The sequence below is a fragment of the Cherax quadricarinatus genome, chromosome 72 (assembly GCF_038502225.1).
Source record: "Cherax quadricarinatus isolate ZL_2023a chromosome 72, ASM3850222v1, whole genome shotgun sequence".
In the NCBI taxonomy this organism is placed as follows: domain Eukaryota; kingdom Metazoa; phylum Arthropoda; class Malacostraca; order Decapoda; family Parastacidae; genus Cherax; species Cherax quadricarinatus.
Genome location: NC_091363.1, coordinates 4,705,366 through 4,722,887, shown reverse-complemented (window position 1 = coordinate 4,722,887; position 17,522 = coordinate 4,705,366). Strand labels below are relative to the sequence as shown.

The window sequence follows — 17,522 nt, the reverse complement described above, 5'->3', positions numbered from 1 at the left end:
GATAAAGCACCTCAATTACTGGGAGCGCTTGAGGTTCCTAAACCTGTATTCCCTGGAAGGCAGGCGGGAGAGATACATGATTATATACACCTGGAAAATCCTAGAGGGACTAGTACCGAACTTGCACACGAAAATCACTACGAAAGCAGACTTGGCAGACTATCCCCCCCAGGGGGACTAGCACGTTAAGAGACCATTCCAGGGGCCCGAGACCAGCCTCCCAGCATACATAAGGGGGATTACCAACAGACAGTCTTCAAGCCACTGGACAAGTAGTCGGTTCCTGACCAGCCGGGCTGTTTACGTTGGTTTGCGTATGATCAGGCTCTGCTACAGGTAAGCTCCAGGTCCCAATCGGTGTAAGGAAACACGCCCAATGTTTCAAGCCCAGAATACATAGCTTACTCACTCCCCAGCTACATAGCTACTCCCCAGCTACACAGCTACTCCCCAGCTACACAGCTACTCCCCAGCTACACAGCTTCTCCCCAGCTACATAGCTACTCCCCAGCTACATAGATACTCCCCAGCTACATAACTACTCCCCAGCTACATAGCTACTCCCCAGCTACATAGCTACTCCCCAGCTACACAGCTACTCCCCAGCTACATAGCTACTCCCCAGCTACATAGCTACTCCCCAGCTACATAGCTACTCCCCAGCTACACAGCTACTCCCCAGCTACACAGCTACTCCCCCAGCTACACAGCTACTCCCAGCTACACAGCTACTCTCCAGCTACACAGCTACTCTCCAGCTACACAGCTACTCTCCAGCTACACAGCTACTCCCCAGCTACTCCCCAGCTACATAGCTACTCCCCAGCTACATAGCTACTCCCCCAGCTACTCCCCAGCTACATAGCTACTCCCCCAGCTACTCCCCAGCTACATAGCTACTCCCCAGCTACACAGCTACTCCCCCAGCTACACAGCTACTCCCCAGCTACACAGCTACTCCCCAACTAAATAGCTACTCTACTCCCCCAGCTACACATCTACTTCCCCAGCTACACAGCTACTCCCCAACTAAATAGCTACTCCCCCAGCTACACAACTACTCCCCAACTACATAGGTACTCCCCCAGCTACACAGCTACTCCCCAACTACATAGCTACTCCCCAGCTACACAGCTACTCCCCAACTAAATAGCTACTCCCCCAGCTACACAGCTACTCCCCAACTACATAGCTACTCCCCATCTACACAGCTACTCCCCAGCTACATAGCTACTCCCCCAGCTACACAGCTACTCCCCAACTACATAGCTACTCCCCATCTACACAGCTACTCCCCAGCTACATAGCTACTCCCCCAGCTACACAGTTACTCCCCTGCTACACAGCTACTCCCCAACTACATAGCTACTCCCCCATCTACACAGCTACTCCCCAGCTACATAGCTACTCCCCAATCTACACGGCTACTCCCCAGTTACATAGCTACTCCATCTACACAGCTACTCCCCAGCTACATAGCTACTCCCCCAGCTACACAGCTACTCCACAGCTACTTCCCAACTACATAGCTACTCCCCATCTACACAGCTACTCCCAGCTACATAGCTACTCCCCCATCTACACAGCTACTCCCCAGCTACATAGCTACTCCCCATCTACACAGCTACTCCTCAGCTACATAGCTACTCCCCCAGCTACACAGCTACTCCCCAGCTACATAGCTACTCCCCCAGCTACATAGCTACTCCCCCAGCTACACAGCTACTTCCCAGCTACACAGCTACTCCCCAACTACATAGCTACTCCCTATCTACACAGCTACTCCCCAACTACATAGCTACTCCCCCAGCTACACAGCTACTCCCCAGCTACATAGCTACTTCCCAGCTACACAGCTACTTCCCAGCTACACAGCTACTCCCCCAGCTACACAGCTACTCTCCCGGCTACATAGTTACTCCCCAGCTACACAGCTACTCCCCAGCTACATAGCTACTCCCCATCTACACAGCTACTCCCCAGCTACATAACTGCTCCCCCAGCTACACAGCAACTTCCCAGCTACACAGCTACTCCCCCAGCTACACAGCTACTCTCCCGGCTACATAGCTACTCCCCAGCTACACAGCTACTCCCCAGCTTCATAGCTACTCCCCATCTACACAGCTACTCCCCAGCTGCACAGCTACTCCCCCAGCTACACAGCTACTCTCCCGGCTACATAGCTACTCCCCAGCTACACAGCTACTCCCAACTACATAGCTACTCCCCATCTACACAGCTACTCCCCAACTACATAGCTACTCCCCCAGCTACACAGCTACTTCCCAGCTACACAGCTACTCCCCCAGCTACATAGCTACTCTCCCGGTTACATAGCTACTCCCCCGGCTACGTAGCTACTCCCCCGTCTACACAGCTTTTCCCCAGCTACATAGCTACTCCCCCAGCTACACAGCTACTTCCCAGCTACACAGCTTTTCCCCAGCTACACTGCTACTACCCCAGCTACACAGCTACTTCCCAGCCACAGAGCTAATCCCCAGCTACACAGCTACTCCCCCAGCTACACCCAGCTACACAGCTACTCCCCCAGCTACACAGCTACTCCCCCAGCTACTCTCCCAGCTACATAGCTACTCCCCAGCTACACAGCTACTCTCCCAGCCACACAGCTGCTACACAGCTACTTCCCAGCCACACAGCTACTCCCCAGCTACACAGCTTCTCTCCCAGCTACATCGCTACTCCCCAGCTACACAGCTACTACTCCAGCTACATAGCTACTCCCCAGCTACATAGCTACTCCCCAGCTACACAGCTACTCTCCCAGCTACACAGCTACTCCCCCAGCTACATAGCTACTCCCCAGCTACACAGCTACTCTCCCAGCTACATAGCTGCTACACAGCTACTCTCCCTGCTACACAGCTACTTCCCAGCTACACAGCTACTACTCCAGCTGCACAGCTACTCCCCAGCTACATAGCTACTCCCCAGCTACACAGCTACTACCCCAGCTACATAGCTACTCCCCAGCTACATAGCTAATCCCCAGCTACACAGCTACTCTCCCAACTACACAGCTACTCCCCAGCTACACAGCTACTACCCCAGCTACACAGCTACTCCCCAGCTACTCCAGCTACACTGCTACTCCCAAGATACACAGCTACTCCCCAACTACACAGCTACTCCACAGTTACACAGCAACTCCCCAGCTACACAGCTACTCCCCAGCTACTCCAGCTACACAACTACTCTCCAGCTACACAGCTACTCTCCAGCTACACATCTACTCCCCAGTTACACAGCTACTCCCCAGCTACACAGCTGCTCCCCAGCTACACAGCTACTCCCTCAGCTACACAGCTGCTCCCCAGCTACTCCCCCAGCTACATAGCTGCTCCCCAGCTTCTCCCCCAGCTACATAGCTACTCCCCCAGCTACACAGCTGCTCCCCAGCTACTCCCCCAGCTACACAGCTACTCCCCAGCTACACAGCTACTTCCCCAGCTACACAGCTGCTCCCCAGCTACACAGCTGCTCCCCAGCTACACAGCTATTCCCCAGCTACAGTTAATCCCCAGCTACACAGCTACTCCCCATCTATACAGCTACTCCCCAGCTACACAGCTATTCCCCAGCTACACAGCTACTCCCACAGCTACAGTTAATCCCCAGCTACACAGCTACTCCCACAGCTACAGTTAATCCCCAGCTACACAGCTACAGTTAATCCCCAGCTACACAGCTACTCCCTCAGCTACAGTTCCTTCCCAGCTACTCCCCAGCTACACAGCTACTCCCCAGCTACAAAGCTACTCCCCCAGCCACACAGCTACTCCCCAACTGGTATAAACCTTGGTAATAAATACCGACAAGTTGGTTTAGAAAGACACAGAAGCAAACACTATAACATATTTATTAGAAAACGTTTCGGTCCTGTTAGAAGAGATCAAGGTCCCAGGACCGAAACGTTTTCTAATAAATATGTTATAGTGTTTGCTTACGTGTCTTTCTAAACCAACTCCCCAACTACACAGCTACTCTCGATGGATCTATAATTTCCTCACTAACAGAACACGGAGAGTAGTGGTCAACAGAGTCAAGTCCGAGGCAGCTACGGTGAAAAGCTCTGTTCCACAAGGCACAGTACTCGCTCCCATCTTGTTCCTCATCCTCATATCTGACATAGACAAGGATGTCAGCCACAGCACCGTGTCTCCCTTGGCAGATGACACCCGAATCTGCATGACAGTGTCTTCCATTGCAGACACTGGAAGGCTCCAGGCGGACATCAACCAAATCTTTCAGTGGGCTGCAGAAAACAATATGAAGTTCAACGATGAGAAATTTCAATTACTCAGATATGGTAAACACGAGGAAATTAAATGTTCATCAGAGTACAAAACAAATTCTGGCCACAAAATAGAGCGAAACACCAACGTCAAAGACCTGGGAGTGATCATGTCGGAGGATCTCACCTTCAAGGACCATAACATTGTATCAATCGCATCTGCTAGAAAAATGACAGGATGGATAATGAGAACCTTCAAAACTAGGGAGGCCAAGCCCATGATGACACTCTTCAGGTCACTTGTTCTATCTAGGCTGGAATATTGCTGCACTAACAGCACCTTTCAAGGCAGGTGAAATTGCTGACCTAGAAAATGTACAGAGAACCTTCACGGCTCACATAACGGAGATAAAACACCTCAATTACTGGGAGCGCTTGAGGTTCCTGAACCTGTATTCCCTGGAACACAGGCGGGAGAGATACATGATTATATACACCTGGAAAATCCTAGAGGGACTAGTACCGAACTTGCACATGAAAATCACTCACTACGAAAGCAAAAGACTTGGCAGACGATGCAACATTCCCCCCAATGAAAAGCAGGGGTGTCACTAGCACGTTGAGACCATACAATAAGTGTCAGGGGCCCGAGACTGTTCAACTGCCTCCCAACATACATAAGGGAGATTACCAACAGACCCCTGGCAGTCTTCAAGCTGGCACTGACCAGCCGGGCTGTGGCTCGTACGTTAGTTTGCGTGCAGCCAGCAGTAACAGCCTGGTTGATCAGGCTTTGATCCACCAGGAGGCCTGGTCACAGACCGGGCCGCGGGGGCGTTGACCCCCGGAACTCACTCCAGGCAGCTACACAGCTACTCCCCCAGCAACAGCTGCTCCCCAGCTACTCCCACAGCTACAGTTAATCCCCAGCTACTCCCTCAGCTACAGTTCCTTTCCAGCTACTCCCTCAGCTACAGTTCCTTCCCAGCTACTCCCCAACTATACAGCTACTCCCCTAGCTACACAGCTACTCCCACAGCTAATCACCCGGCTACACAGCTACTTCCCTAGCTAAAGCGTGAAACATTCTGATGGCGTGATGACACTAGGCTGTTTACATGGATTAAAGGGTCGGGTAGGGGAAGTGATTATTCTTCCTCCCCCCCCCAAGAAAAAAAAACACACAACAGTATTATAGGAAAGCAATGATTTGGTAATAAAGTTTTGGATGAGTGGAACAAATTCCAGAGTAATGTCACTGAAGCCAAGACGTTATATAGTTTTATAAATAGGTTAGACTTTGACATTCCTAGCATGGGCCAGTAGGCTGCGTCAGTGTTCCTTTCTTATGAGTGGGTGTGAGTTGGGTCTGACCAACTTGAGCCAGTAGGCTTGTTGCACTACTCCTTCCTGTAGCTTGATTGCTTGCGCACTCAGCTGACACATTGAGGTCCGTGGTTCGATCCCATGTATGGGTGGAAACATTAGGACAAGTTTCCTTAAGATACCAGTTGTCCATGTTCATCATCTGCAGAATCTGTATTGTGTTATGGAGGTGTTCATAACATTCCATTTCAGCATTTTTTATTAATACATCGGCCGTTTCCCACCAAGTCAAGGTGACCCGAAAAAGAAGAAACACTTTCATCATCCTCCACTCCACTGTCTTGCGAGAGATGTACCTACATTACAGTTAAAAAACTGCAACATCAACACCCCTCCTTCAGAGTGCAGGCACTGTACTTCCCACCTCCAGGACTCAAGCCGGGATAACCAGTTTCCCTGAATCCCTTCATAAATGTTATTTTGTTCTCACTTCAACAGCACGTCAAGTCATAAGAAGCATTCATCTCCACTTGCTCCTATCTAACATGGTCACACATGCTTGCTGGAAGTCCAAGCCCCTCGCACACAAAACCTCCTTTACCCCCTTCCTCCAACCTTTCCTGCAGCGCTGTATACCCCTTGTGGCTTAGCGCTTCTTTTTTATTATAATAATAATAATAATCCAACCTTTCCTAGGCTGACCTCTACCCTGCCTTCCCTCCACTACAGATCTATATGCCTTCCAAGTCATTCTATTTTGTTCCATCCTCTAAATGTCCAACTACCTCAACAACCCCTCCTCTGCCCTTTGGATAATACTTTTAGAAACCCCACACCTCCTTCTAATCTCCAAGTTATGGATTCTCTGCATTATATTCACACCACACATTGCCCTCAGACATGACATCTCCACTGCCTCCAGTCTTCTTGTTGCAACATTCACCACCCATGCTTCACACCCATATAAGAGCACTGGTATAACTATACTCCCATGCAGTCCCCTCTTTGCTTCCATGGATAAGTCTTTGTCTCCACAGACATCTCAGTTCTTTGCTAACCTTTTTCCCCTCATCAATTCTATGATTCACCTCATCTTTCTTAGCCCCATCTGCTAACATGTCCACTCCAAAATATCTGAATACTGCACATTCATCTGCTCCATACTCCCTCCCTCCAATCTAATATCCAATCTTTCACTACCTAAATTTTTTGTTATCCTCATCACTTTGCTCTTTCCTATGTTCACTTTTAATATCCTTCTCCTACATACTCTTCCAAACTCACTCGCCAACCTCTGCAACTTCTCTTCAGAATCACCCAAGAGCAAAGTGTTATCACCTCTTGCCAACACCCAAGCATTCACTTCTCTTACAACCCCATCTATAAATATATTGAACAGCCATAGTGACATCACACACATCCTTGTCTGAGTCCTACTTTTATTAATATCTAAATACAGCTTACCATATTACAAAACATTTGCAGTAGCAAGCATATATATCTTTTTCATGTCAGTTTGAAGCTTGCCATATATTGTACACCTTTTAGTCATACAGACATGTAAATAGTTCATTAGCACTGTTCACCTATCAAAAAATTTGTGGCCCAGTCCCTGGACCCATTATGTACCTCTGTAATATTTTGAATATCACCCACAAAATGGGTATGGGTATGTTAGTTTTTAGGTCATTTGTAAGTGTGGTATGTTAAGTCCAGTATGTAATGCACTAACACCATATATTTGCACCTCTGTACAGGTGAAGATACACAGGAGCCAACATGGGGTCAATCTTCCGTAGTGAAGAGATGTCCCTGTGTCAGCTCTTCCTCTCCAGTGAAGCAGCATACAACTGTGTGTCAGAACTTGGAGAGATAGGTCTGGTGCAGTTCAGAGATGTAAGTTGTTATTGGTGTATCTTCTTCACTGCTCCCCTCCAAAAAAAGTGCTACTTCTTTTGTTCAGAGTTGGAATTTATTGTATTCTTTACAGAAATAACCTGCATATAGGTGATGATGACGACATTTCGATCCGACTTGGTTACGTATTTGTGTATTATTCTGATCATGTATTGTGCCTTTTTGTTTTTTACTGTATTCTCATTCATACAAAGACCCTTGGTATCACAAACCTTTATTAGTAAGTTTATTTAGGCACAGGTACACATGCATAGTGTAAATTACCTAGGATAACTCCAAAAAAAGTCAGAGTAACTTATTTCCTTTGAGGTCCTCAAGTGTGAGTTTGTTCATATCATATAGAGGAACACAAAACATGAATGTTATCACAGCAGGTAAGAACAAGGTTGAAAAGTGTGTTGGTGATGAGTGAGGTAGGACTGGATGCTATAAAGTACAGTAAGGTGTATATCCGAAATGCTCTCCCCTCAAGGGAAGTTCCTTGATGCTGGTGAGGGGCTCTTAATCTAGGGAATTGGAACTGTGCTCCAGTTCCCTGAATTGACCCTGAATACCTCCCATCCCTCTCGCCCCACATGCTGTATAATCCTATGGGTTTATTGCTCCCCCATGATTTTAATAATATTAATATTCTGAAATGCTCTTCATAACCAAGGTCCTACAACATGCTCTCAACTGTTGCCTATTTCTGTATAAACAATGTATCATATTGAAATAAACTTGTATGTTTTCTGAGAATTAGTTGAGCAACTAATTTTCAGTAGAGCCACTACAGTGTGTTGCATAAAACTTGTGCATATTACACTTTTATTTATTACTCTATTTTATGTATGATTAATAAAGGAATACCTCCACATTTTGTACCCTCTACTGTTTTAGTGCTTCCCCATGAATATAATAATCCACATACCAGTCAGTACTGTAGTAAACTGTCTATATTAATCTGTTGTAAAAAGCTTGAAAAATGAATGGAGAATATATGGTAATACGTATTTTTACAAAGTCAAGTTCATAATACCATGTATTCATTTACAGCTTAACCCAGATGTTAATGCCTTTCAACGCAAATTCGTACACGAAGTACGCCGCTGCGATGAAATGGAAAGACAGCTTCGGTACTTGGAAAAAGAAATGCTGAAGGATAATGTTCACATTGTGGATACTGGAGAAAACCCTGAGGCGCCTCAGCCACGGGAGATGGTTGATTTAGAGGTAAGAAATCTTCAGTTTAGTATTCTTCAGAGTATCCTTGAAGTATAATGAGGCTGTTCAATGTTAGACTGACTTGTAACCATAAGATTTAAGTTAAGGAGGTAGGCTATAGACCTATTGTCTCTGTTCTCCCTACTTAAGCCTAAACAGCACAGCACCTCCCCATCCATCCTTTGAAAGTGGGAAACTAGATAATGCTGGATGAATGGAGCTAAGTATAACAAAAACTTCTATTAAAATGAATGTGTGTGTTATAAGAGAAAGTTTCAAGACATTAAACTATTTATATTTTTACAGACACTATAGCTCCTCAAAGAGTATCACTTCATCTCTTTCCAGCAATTATATAAATGATTCAGAAAATCGTCAAGTAGATGATTGAGAGACTTGTGCAAGTCTTGAGTATTTTTATTGTGGAATGAGATAAATACAGACACCCAAGAGCTGAACAAGTATCTCATTCATCTTTCAAGTAATGTTCAGCATACATGATAATATGTGTGTAGTATTAATGATTAAGACACCTGTGCAACAGTTGAATATGTCTGTTGTTGAAATGTTTCGTCTATGCAGTATGCTTCTTCAGTCAAATACAGAAGAACATGTTCTGTAGACAGCAGTAGTGGTGAGGTAAAGATGATGTAATAAGTCCATCAGTCTTGGAGGAATAGTTTGAAGTGGTCAGTCCCTCAGCCTGGAGAAGAGTTCCTGCTGTCTACAATACATCTCCATTTTATTTGACTGATGAAGCCTACCATATAGATGAAATATTTCAACAATAAAGACACCCAACTGTTGCACATGTGTTTTAATCAACTTGTTGGTACAGTGGACCCCCGCATAACGATCACCTTCGAATGCGACCAATTATGTAAGTGTATTTATGTAAGTGTGTTTGTACGTGTATGTTTGGGGGTCTGAAATGGACTAATCTACTTCACAATATTCCTTATGGGAACAAATTCGGTCAGTACTGGCACCTGAACATACTTCTGGAGTGAAAAAATATCGTTAACTGGGGGTCCACTGTATTTTATACCCTTTTCAAAATACTATTTCTGTTTGTTGTGGTGTACTTTATGATCAAAGACTTGTGTACCAGGTCAGCAGTCAGGATTTCTTTCTCACTGCTTATATGAGACACTTCTGTTTGCATTCAGTATACATTTATTTTTTAATATTCAGGCAGACATCAACCAAATCTTTCAGTGGGCTGCAGAAAACAATATGAAGTTCAACGATGAGAAATTTCAATTACTCAGATATGGTAAACATGAGGAAATTAAATCTTCATCAGAGTACAAAACAAATTCTGGCCACAAAATAGAGCGAAACACCAACGTCAAAGACCTGGGAGTGATTATGTCGGAGGACCTCACCTTCAAGGACCATAACATTGTATCAATCGCATCTGTTAGAAAAATGACAGGATGGATAATGAGAACCTTCAAAACTAGGGAGGCCAAGCCCATGATGACACTCTTCAGGTCACTTGTTCTATCTAGGCTGGAATATTGCTGCACTCTAACAGCACCTTTCAAGGCAGGTGAAATTGCCGACCTAGAAAATATACAGAGAACTTTCACGGCGCGCATAACGGAGATAAAACACCTCAATTACTGGGAGCGCTTGAGGTTTCTAAACCTGTATTCCCTGGAACGCAGGAGGGAGAGATACATGATTATATACACCTGGAAAATCCTAGAGGGACTAGTACCAAACTTGCACACGAAAATCACTCACTACGAAAGCAAAAGACTTGGCAGACGATGCACCATCCCCCCAATGAAAAGCAGGGGTGTCACTAGCACGTTAAGAGACCATACAATAAGTGTCAGGGGCCCGAGACTGTTCAACTGCCTCCCAGCACACATAAGGGGGATTACCAACAGACCCCTGGCAGTCTTCAAGCTGGCACTGGACAAGCACCTAAAGTCAGTTCCTGATCAGCCGGGCTGTGGCTCGTACGTTGGTTTGCGTGCAGCCAGCAGCAACAGCCTGGTTGATCAGGCGCTGATCCACCAGGAGGCCTGGTCACAGACCGGGCCGCGGGGGCGTTGACCCCCGAAACTCTCTCCAGGTAAACTCCAGGTAAACATTAATTAATTTTTTATTCCATAAAATTTCCTTTTCATTTCAAGAGGCCTAGTTCAAGACTGAGTTGTGATTGCAACAATTCCCAGAACCATTAACAGATATACATGTACAAGCCTCTCCTCACTTAGCGACGTACTCATTTAACGACCACTCGGACTTATGACCAGCTCTCCAGCCAGTATGCAAAACTAAATAATGTATATAAGAGCTGATTTCTTCTATTATGTTTATTACAGTATACATGTACAGTAAACTACTGTATAAATGTTTAAAAATATACCAGAAATGTTATATATGGTGCAAAGATGACATTAAAAAAATATCTAAAGATGGCTGACACAAATCCACTACCAGTATACGTAGTATACTCCTTACTTAACGACCAGTTCACTTACTGACCTACTCTTAGGGATGGAACCCCGTCATTAAGTAAGAAGAGGCTGTATTAATTAAAAAGTTGGGTTCATGTGAGAGCTGCCTAATTTCCATACTTTTTTCAAAGCTTCCAGTTGGTCTGTTTACTTCTGATTCTCTTCTGGAGACCACTTTCATATGTAACTTCAAGTTATCTCCGTACTAATACCAAATAATTACATATGACAGGCCACATTTGAGAAGTTAGAAAACGAGCTGAGGGAAGTCAATGCCAATGCTGTAACTCTGAAGAAGAATTCACTTGAACTGACTGAACTAAAACACGTCTTGAATGCCACCAAACTCTTCTTTACAGAGGTGACTACTATTTATTTTTTTTATTCTAGCTTCTCTTCTTATTAATTGCTGATTTAATGCACATTAATGTATTTAATTCTTGCTTCCATTATTATGGTAAATATATAATCATCTCAGTAATTTAAATATCTGCCTGCATTTAAAGTCAAAATAGTTATCAAAGCTTTATTAAATGAGAAAATAATGGCAAGTAATTCGTGGTAAAGAGAATTAACTCTCAGTATTTAAGAGAAATTAGGTGAAAGAGAGGGGACCTAGTGTGGCTTCAGAGCTGGTACCTGGGGCTTAGAGCTGCTACCTGGGGCTTAGAACTGGTACCTGGGGCTTAGAGCTGGTACCCAGGGCTTAGAGCTAGTCCCCAGGGCTTAGAGCTGTTACCTGGGGCTTAGAGCTGGTACCTGGGGCTCAGAACTGGTTCCCTAGGCTTAGAGCTAGTGCCCGGGGCTCAGAGCTGGTACCTGGGGCTTAGAGCTAGTGCCTGGGGCTCAGAGCTGGTACCTGGGGCTCAGAGCTGGTACCTTTGGCTCAGAGCTGGTACCTGGGGCTTAGAGCTAGTGCCCGGGGCTCAGAGCTGGTACCTGGGGCTTAGAGCTAGTGCCCGGGGCTCAGAGCTGGTACCTGGGGCTTAGAGCTAGTGCCCGGGGCTCAGAGCTGGTACCTGGGGCTTAGAGCTAGTGCCTGGGGCTCAGAGCTGGTACCTGGGGCTTAGAGCTGGTACCTGGGGCTCAGAGCTGGTACCTGGGGCTTAGAGCTGGTACCCAGGGCTTAGAGCTGGTACCCAGGGCTTAGAGCTAGTCCCCAGGGCTTAGAGCTGTTACCTGGGGCTTAGAGCTGGTACCTGGGGCTCAGAACTGGTTCCCTAGGATTAGAGCTAGTGCCCGGGGCTCAGAGCTGGTACCTGGGGCTCAGAGCTGGTACCTGGGGCTTAGAGCTGGTACCTGGGGCTCAGAGCTGGTACCTGGGGCTCAGAGCTGGTACCTGGGGCTTAAGAGCTAGTGCCCGGGGCTCAGAGCTGGTACCTGGGGCTTAGAGCTAGTGCCCGGGGCTCAGAGCTGGTACCTGGGGCTTAGAGCTAGTGCCCGGGGCTCAGAGCTGGTACCTGGGGCTTAGAGCTAGTGCCTGGGGCTCAGAGCTGGTACCTGGGGCTTAGAGCTGGTACCTGGGGCTCAGAGCTGGTACCTGGGGCTTAGAGCTGGTACCTGGGGCTTAGAGCTGGTACCTGGGGCTCAGAGCTGGTACCTGGGGCTTAGAGCTGGTACCTGGGGCTTAGAGCTGGTGGCTCCATCTCATTTTATCCAGTTTCATTGCAGGGAGTTAGATAATTTAATATATTTTGAGTGGTAGTGCATCTGTTCGCAATTAGCAGATGAAGTATTGACTCCAGTACATCTTGTTGTGAATGACCCACACAGGTTTAGCCCTTACCAAGAAAATAATAATAATAATAATTGAGTGCAGGGAACAGTAGTCCAGAAGACATATAATGTACCCTTAAAATTTTCACTGGAAACAGTAAAAAAAATTTCATTCATATTACTATCATTTGAGAAAGCTGTACCACCAGTTACTTGTTATTTATGTTATATATTTTACAAACTTTTCACATAATAATTTTGACTTAAGTTTTAAAAATGGAATAAATATTGAGTCATCTAAAATACAATTATACAGTGCTATGCTATCTCTGTTATGTACAACTTTGTTATAATGTACAGTATTGACGTTGTGATGCTTACTTTCTTGGGTCGCATTGCTGATTTTTGGGGAAAAGATTTGCCTGTGTCTTCTGGATAGCAAGGAATTTTTTAAGCCTCTACTTAGCTATGATGTGAATAAATGGTATAAAATACCGACACAATGGAAATATAAACACAAATGCAGTATAATGTGATCCTTTATTGACTACGTTTCGCCCACACAGTGGGCTTTTTCAAGTCACAAACAGTTCTGTTTGTGACTTGAAAAAGCCCACTGTGTGGGCGAAACGTAGTCAATAAAGGATCACATTATACTGCATTTGTGTTTATATTTCCTTAGCTATGATGTATTGTAACAAATCAGAGAAATCAGATATAAGATCACTTGTGCTTTGCAGTTTGTCCTTCTGAGTTACCTATATGAAACTTCATTTACCAAGATGTGTGATATAATTTGTGTGATCTAAATGGCATATTACTGCACCAATACATGTTGCACAATAAGCTTTTATTGGGACAGTAAAAGTTATATACAGAGAAATGTTGCCCCAGTGAAAGCGTCTTCTTCATTGTGTCTTTAGGACAGTGTAATTTGTAGTTGTTACCTGCACTGTTTTGTTTTGTATTTGTTGTGCGTTACCGTTTTGTGTTAGACATTACTGTGATACTAAGTCGGTATACTAGATGCATTGTTCCCTTCAAGAGGGAGTGCTTTGATGCATGTGAATGGCTCTTGATCCAAAGAACTGGAGCTATCTTCCTTTACCTTGGATCAGATCTGATTACTTTCTGTTCTACAGGTGGTGTATGACCCTACAATTTTGGCCTTTTCCCATGAAAATAAATAATAATAGATGCAAAATAAGGGGCTTCCAATAAAGTAGTTCATATATGTCAGTCATCCTAATTATATAGTATGACCTGTAGTGATACTGCTCCTGTGGGGAGCAGCAGCAGGATAATACTGCACCACCTCTCGGGGCCCTTAACAACAACAACAGTTTGGTTTGTGTCATGGGCGCCAACACTTTGTGTGTGATTCTCTTCTCTTCTACTATCCCTATATTAGTGATGCAGATTACATGGTGAGTTTAAATATGTGGCCTGTAGTTATAACTTTTCTCTTGACATATGCAAGACATCACCATCCCTGTAGAAGCCATTATTAGATGTACTAGTCATTATATTTTGTTGTTGCAGAAGTACTATGAAGATTCTATGTTCAATAAAGCCTAGAGATAAGGCCTGTGTTTCTATCACAACATGACCCTTGTGGGTTTAGCATTTAGTTATGATTATAATTTGTTTTCCAAGTAGCTAACATAAAAACTTATACCTATTAATGTAATTACCGAAATTACTACCAAAATAAAATTATTGTAGAAATGTTTGTTAGTATAAACTGAGATAATGTAATTATAAGAGTTTAGTGATTATTTTTATAGTATGCAATATATGGGAAACGGCCGAAGTGTCAATAAAAAAAAATATTCTTCGACAATCCTAGATATTAGTATATTTGAAAATTTGCACATGTAACTATTGAAGCAGCAGGGTTGGCTCCAGAAGTTTCATATAGGACTCCAGAGTTCCAGTCTGGTTGGGTACTTGTCTTGAAGTAGAGTTGTTATTGCTGTTTTTATTTGGGAGGCTAAGGGGGTGATAAAATTTTTTGGGAGGGAGGGGGCTTATGGAATTTTTTATAGGGGTACTAATGTATTTTTGGGGGGCTGATGGAATTTTTTTATGGGGGGGGGGTACTGGTGGATTTTGGGGGGACGTGGAATTTTGAGGGAGGGAAGCTGATGGATTTTTTTTTGGGGGGGGGGGCTGATAAATTTTTTGGGGGGAGGAGCTTGTTTTCCCATGACACCTCCCAAAATGCATTTGCATACTAGTGACTTTCTTTTGTGCCTAACAATGTTTTATTTCATGTAAACTACACTATGTACCTTTGTACAGCATATAAAGAAATAAAAATATTAATTTGAATCAGACAGCCCAGTTATGTGGGTTCGGATGCTGAAATCAGGTGTAGGTTAAATTAACCCTTAAACGGTCCAAACAGATCGACGTTCAAATTCGTAGTGCTACAAAAGTAGATCTACTCTTTTTTTACATATTTTCAAATATAACAAAAAAAAATAATGTAGATAAAAGTTTTTTTTAATATTTGACGTGCTGTTGGAGTGTGAGCAAAGTAACATTTATGAAGGGATTCAGGGAAACCGGCAGGCCGGACTTGAGTCCTGGAGATGGGAAGTACAGTGCCTGCACTCTGAAGGAGGGGTGTTAATGTTGCAGTTTAAAAACTGTAGTGTAAAGCACCCTTCTGGCAAGACAGTGATGGAGTGAATGATGGTGAAAGTTTTTCTTTTTCGGGCCACCCTGCCTTGGTGGGAATCGGCCAGTGTGATAATAAAATAATAAAATAAAAGTTTTTTTAAACATTTTCAAATGTAAAACAAAAAAGAAGATCTACATTTTTTTACATACTTTCAGAAGTTGAAAAAACATATATACAGTGGATCCCCGCATAACGATATTATTTCAATCCAGAAGTCTGTTTGGGTGCCATTATAGACCGAATTTGTTCCCGTAAGAAATATTGTGAATTAGATTAGTCCGTTTCAGACCCCCAAAAATACACCTACAAAAGCACTTACAAAAATACACTTAAATAATTGGTCGAGTTGGGAGCTGATCATTATGCGGGGGTCCACTGTATATGTTTGGACCGTTTAAGGGTTAATTAGACCTTTCAGTGTTCATCTCAGTCGTGTATTAGAGGAATACCTTTTGTTGGAAACAAACTTGTATTAGTTTTGGTGAGAAGAAAAATTAGTTTTTTGTATAGTCTTTAACTGTATCACATAACAAAATATTTTTGTATCTGCCATTACGACCCACCTTGTATAATTTATTAGCAAGACAGGAACTTTAAAGATGGAATAAAAGACATGCTGTATATGTATACCCAGGTATAATCCTACCTATACTCTAGTATAATCCTACCTATACATAAGTATAACTTGACCGATACTTGAGTTAGCCTGTCATATACTTGAGTGAAACTCATCTTATTCCTAAGTACATACGTACATGTATAACTAACCTATGCTCGATTATAACTCGGAGTATTCTCAAGTGTATCCTGACCTATACCCAAGTATAACCTGACATACTCAAGTATGGCCCAACATATACTATATACTCGAGTATAACCTAGCATATAATCCTAATACCAAATCTATACTCGAGAATAACCGAAGCAATACCTGAGCGCAGTACAGGCAGAGCAGGTTTCTCTTGCGACAGTGCTTGACAGTGTGTGTGTGGAGCTTTATGAATCTCAAAATATGATAAAGCTTTATGTAAAGCGAGGTATTGCTGCACCTAGAGCTTGATCTGCATATTATGTCTTTAGCTTCATCTTCTTAGCATCTTGCCCTCATATCCAACTTTGAAGATGATGCCAAAAATAATTTTCTTCACTGCTGCAAAAGTGAGTGTATGGAACGTAAGGTAAGATACAGTAATTTTTCAAGAGCGATAAGCATATGCACAAAAATGAAACATTAAAAAATCTAAATGCTGCATTATAATTAACATTTTACTTTTAAGATAAAAAAAAATCTTTTTGGGAGTGCTGGAGGCTGTATGATTAATTTCCTCTGATTGCCTTATATTTTAATTGAGTTATCCTCAAGCGAGGATATGCTTGATTTTAGCTTATAATAACTATTGCAGTAATATCTCATTCAGAACAAGATTGTAAACAAACCACAGAACTGGCCCAGTGTGTAAGCCACTGGGGCAGTGGCTTAAACACTGGCCTGGAGTTTTACGACTCACCATGGATTCTAACCCTACCAGTTCTTTTTTTTTTTTTTCGTTCAGAACACTTAATTAAAAAAGTTTGAATTTGAATTATCCAAAATCTGTCGGTAAGAGTAAAAATGGAGGATTGTACTATTGTACCTAAATTCTCCATCATATTTTTCCAATCTAATTGATCTCTGGAGTTCAAAATATTTCCAAGATTAAAATTTCAGAATTCAATACAGTGGTCCCTCAATTATCGTCCATAATCCGTTCCTGGAAATGGGACTATTATCGAAATAGACGATTTTCGAATCAATTTTCCCAATAAGAAATAATGTAAATACAATTAATCCGTTCCTGACACCCAGAAGTATTAACCCGTAAACGGTCCAAACATATATATACGTTTTTTCAACATTTGAAAGTATGTAAAAAAAGTAGATCTTTTTGTTTTT

At 43.5% G+C, this 17,522-nt stretch overlaps 1 protein-coding gene across 2 annotated transcripts in view; it reads left to right on the top strand.

Annotated features, from left to right (window-relative positions):
• Nucleotides 1-7,318: 7,318 nt before the first annotated feature.
• LOC128701343 (V-type proton ATPase 116 kDa subunit a 1) overlaps nt 7,319-17,522 on the top strand; it is a 68,582-nt gene continuing 58,378 nt past the window's right edge. For both annotated transcript variants that reach the window (XM_070100313.1, XM_070100312.1), the window contains exons 1-3: nt 7,319-7,483; nt 8,540-8,716; nt 11,417-11,545. In XM_070100313.1, the coding sequence (XP_069956414.1) occupies nt 7,367-7,483; nt 8,540-8,716; nt 11,417-11,545 (423 nt within the window). In that variant the 5' untranslated portion in view covers nt 7,319-7,366. The remainder of the gene's footprint in view (nt 7,484-8,539; nt 8,717-11,416; nt 11,546-17,522) is intronic.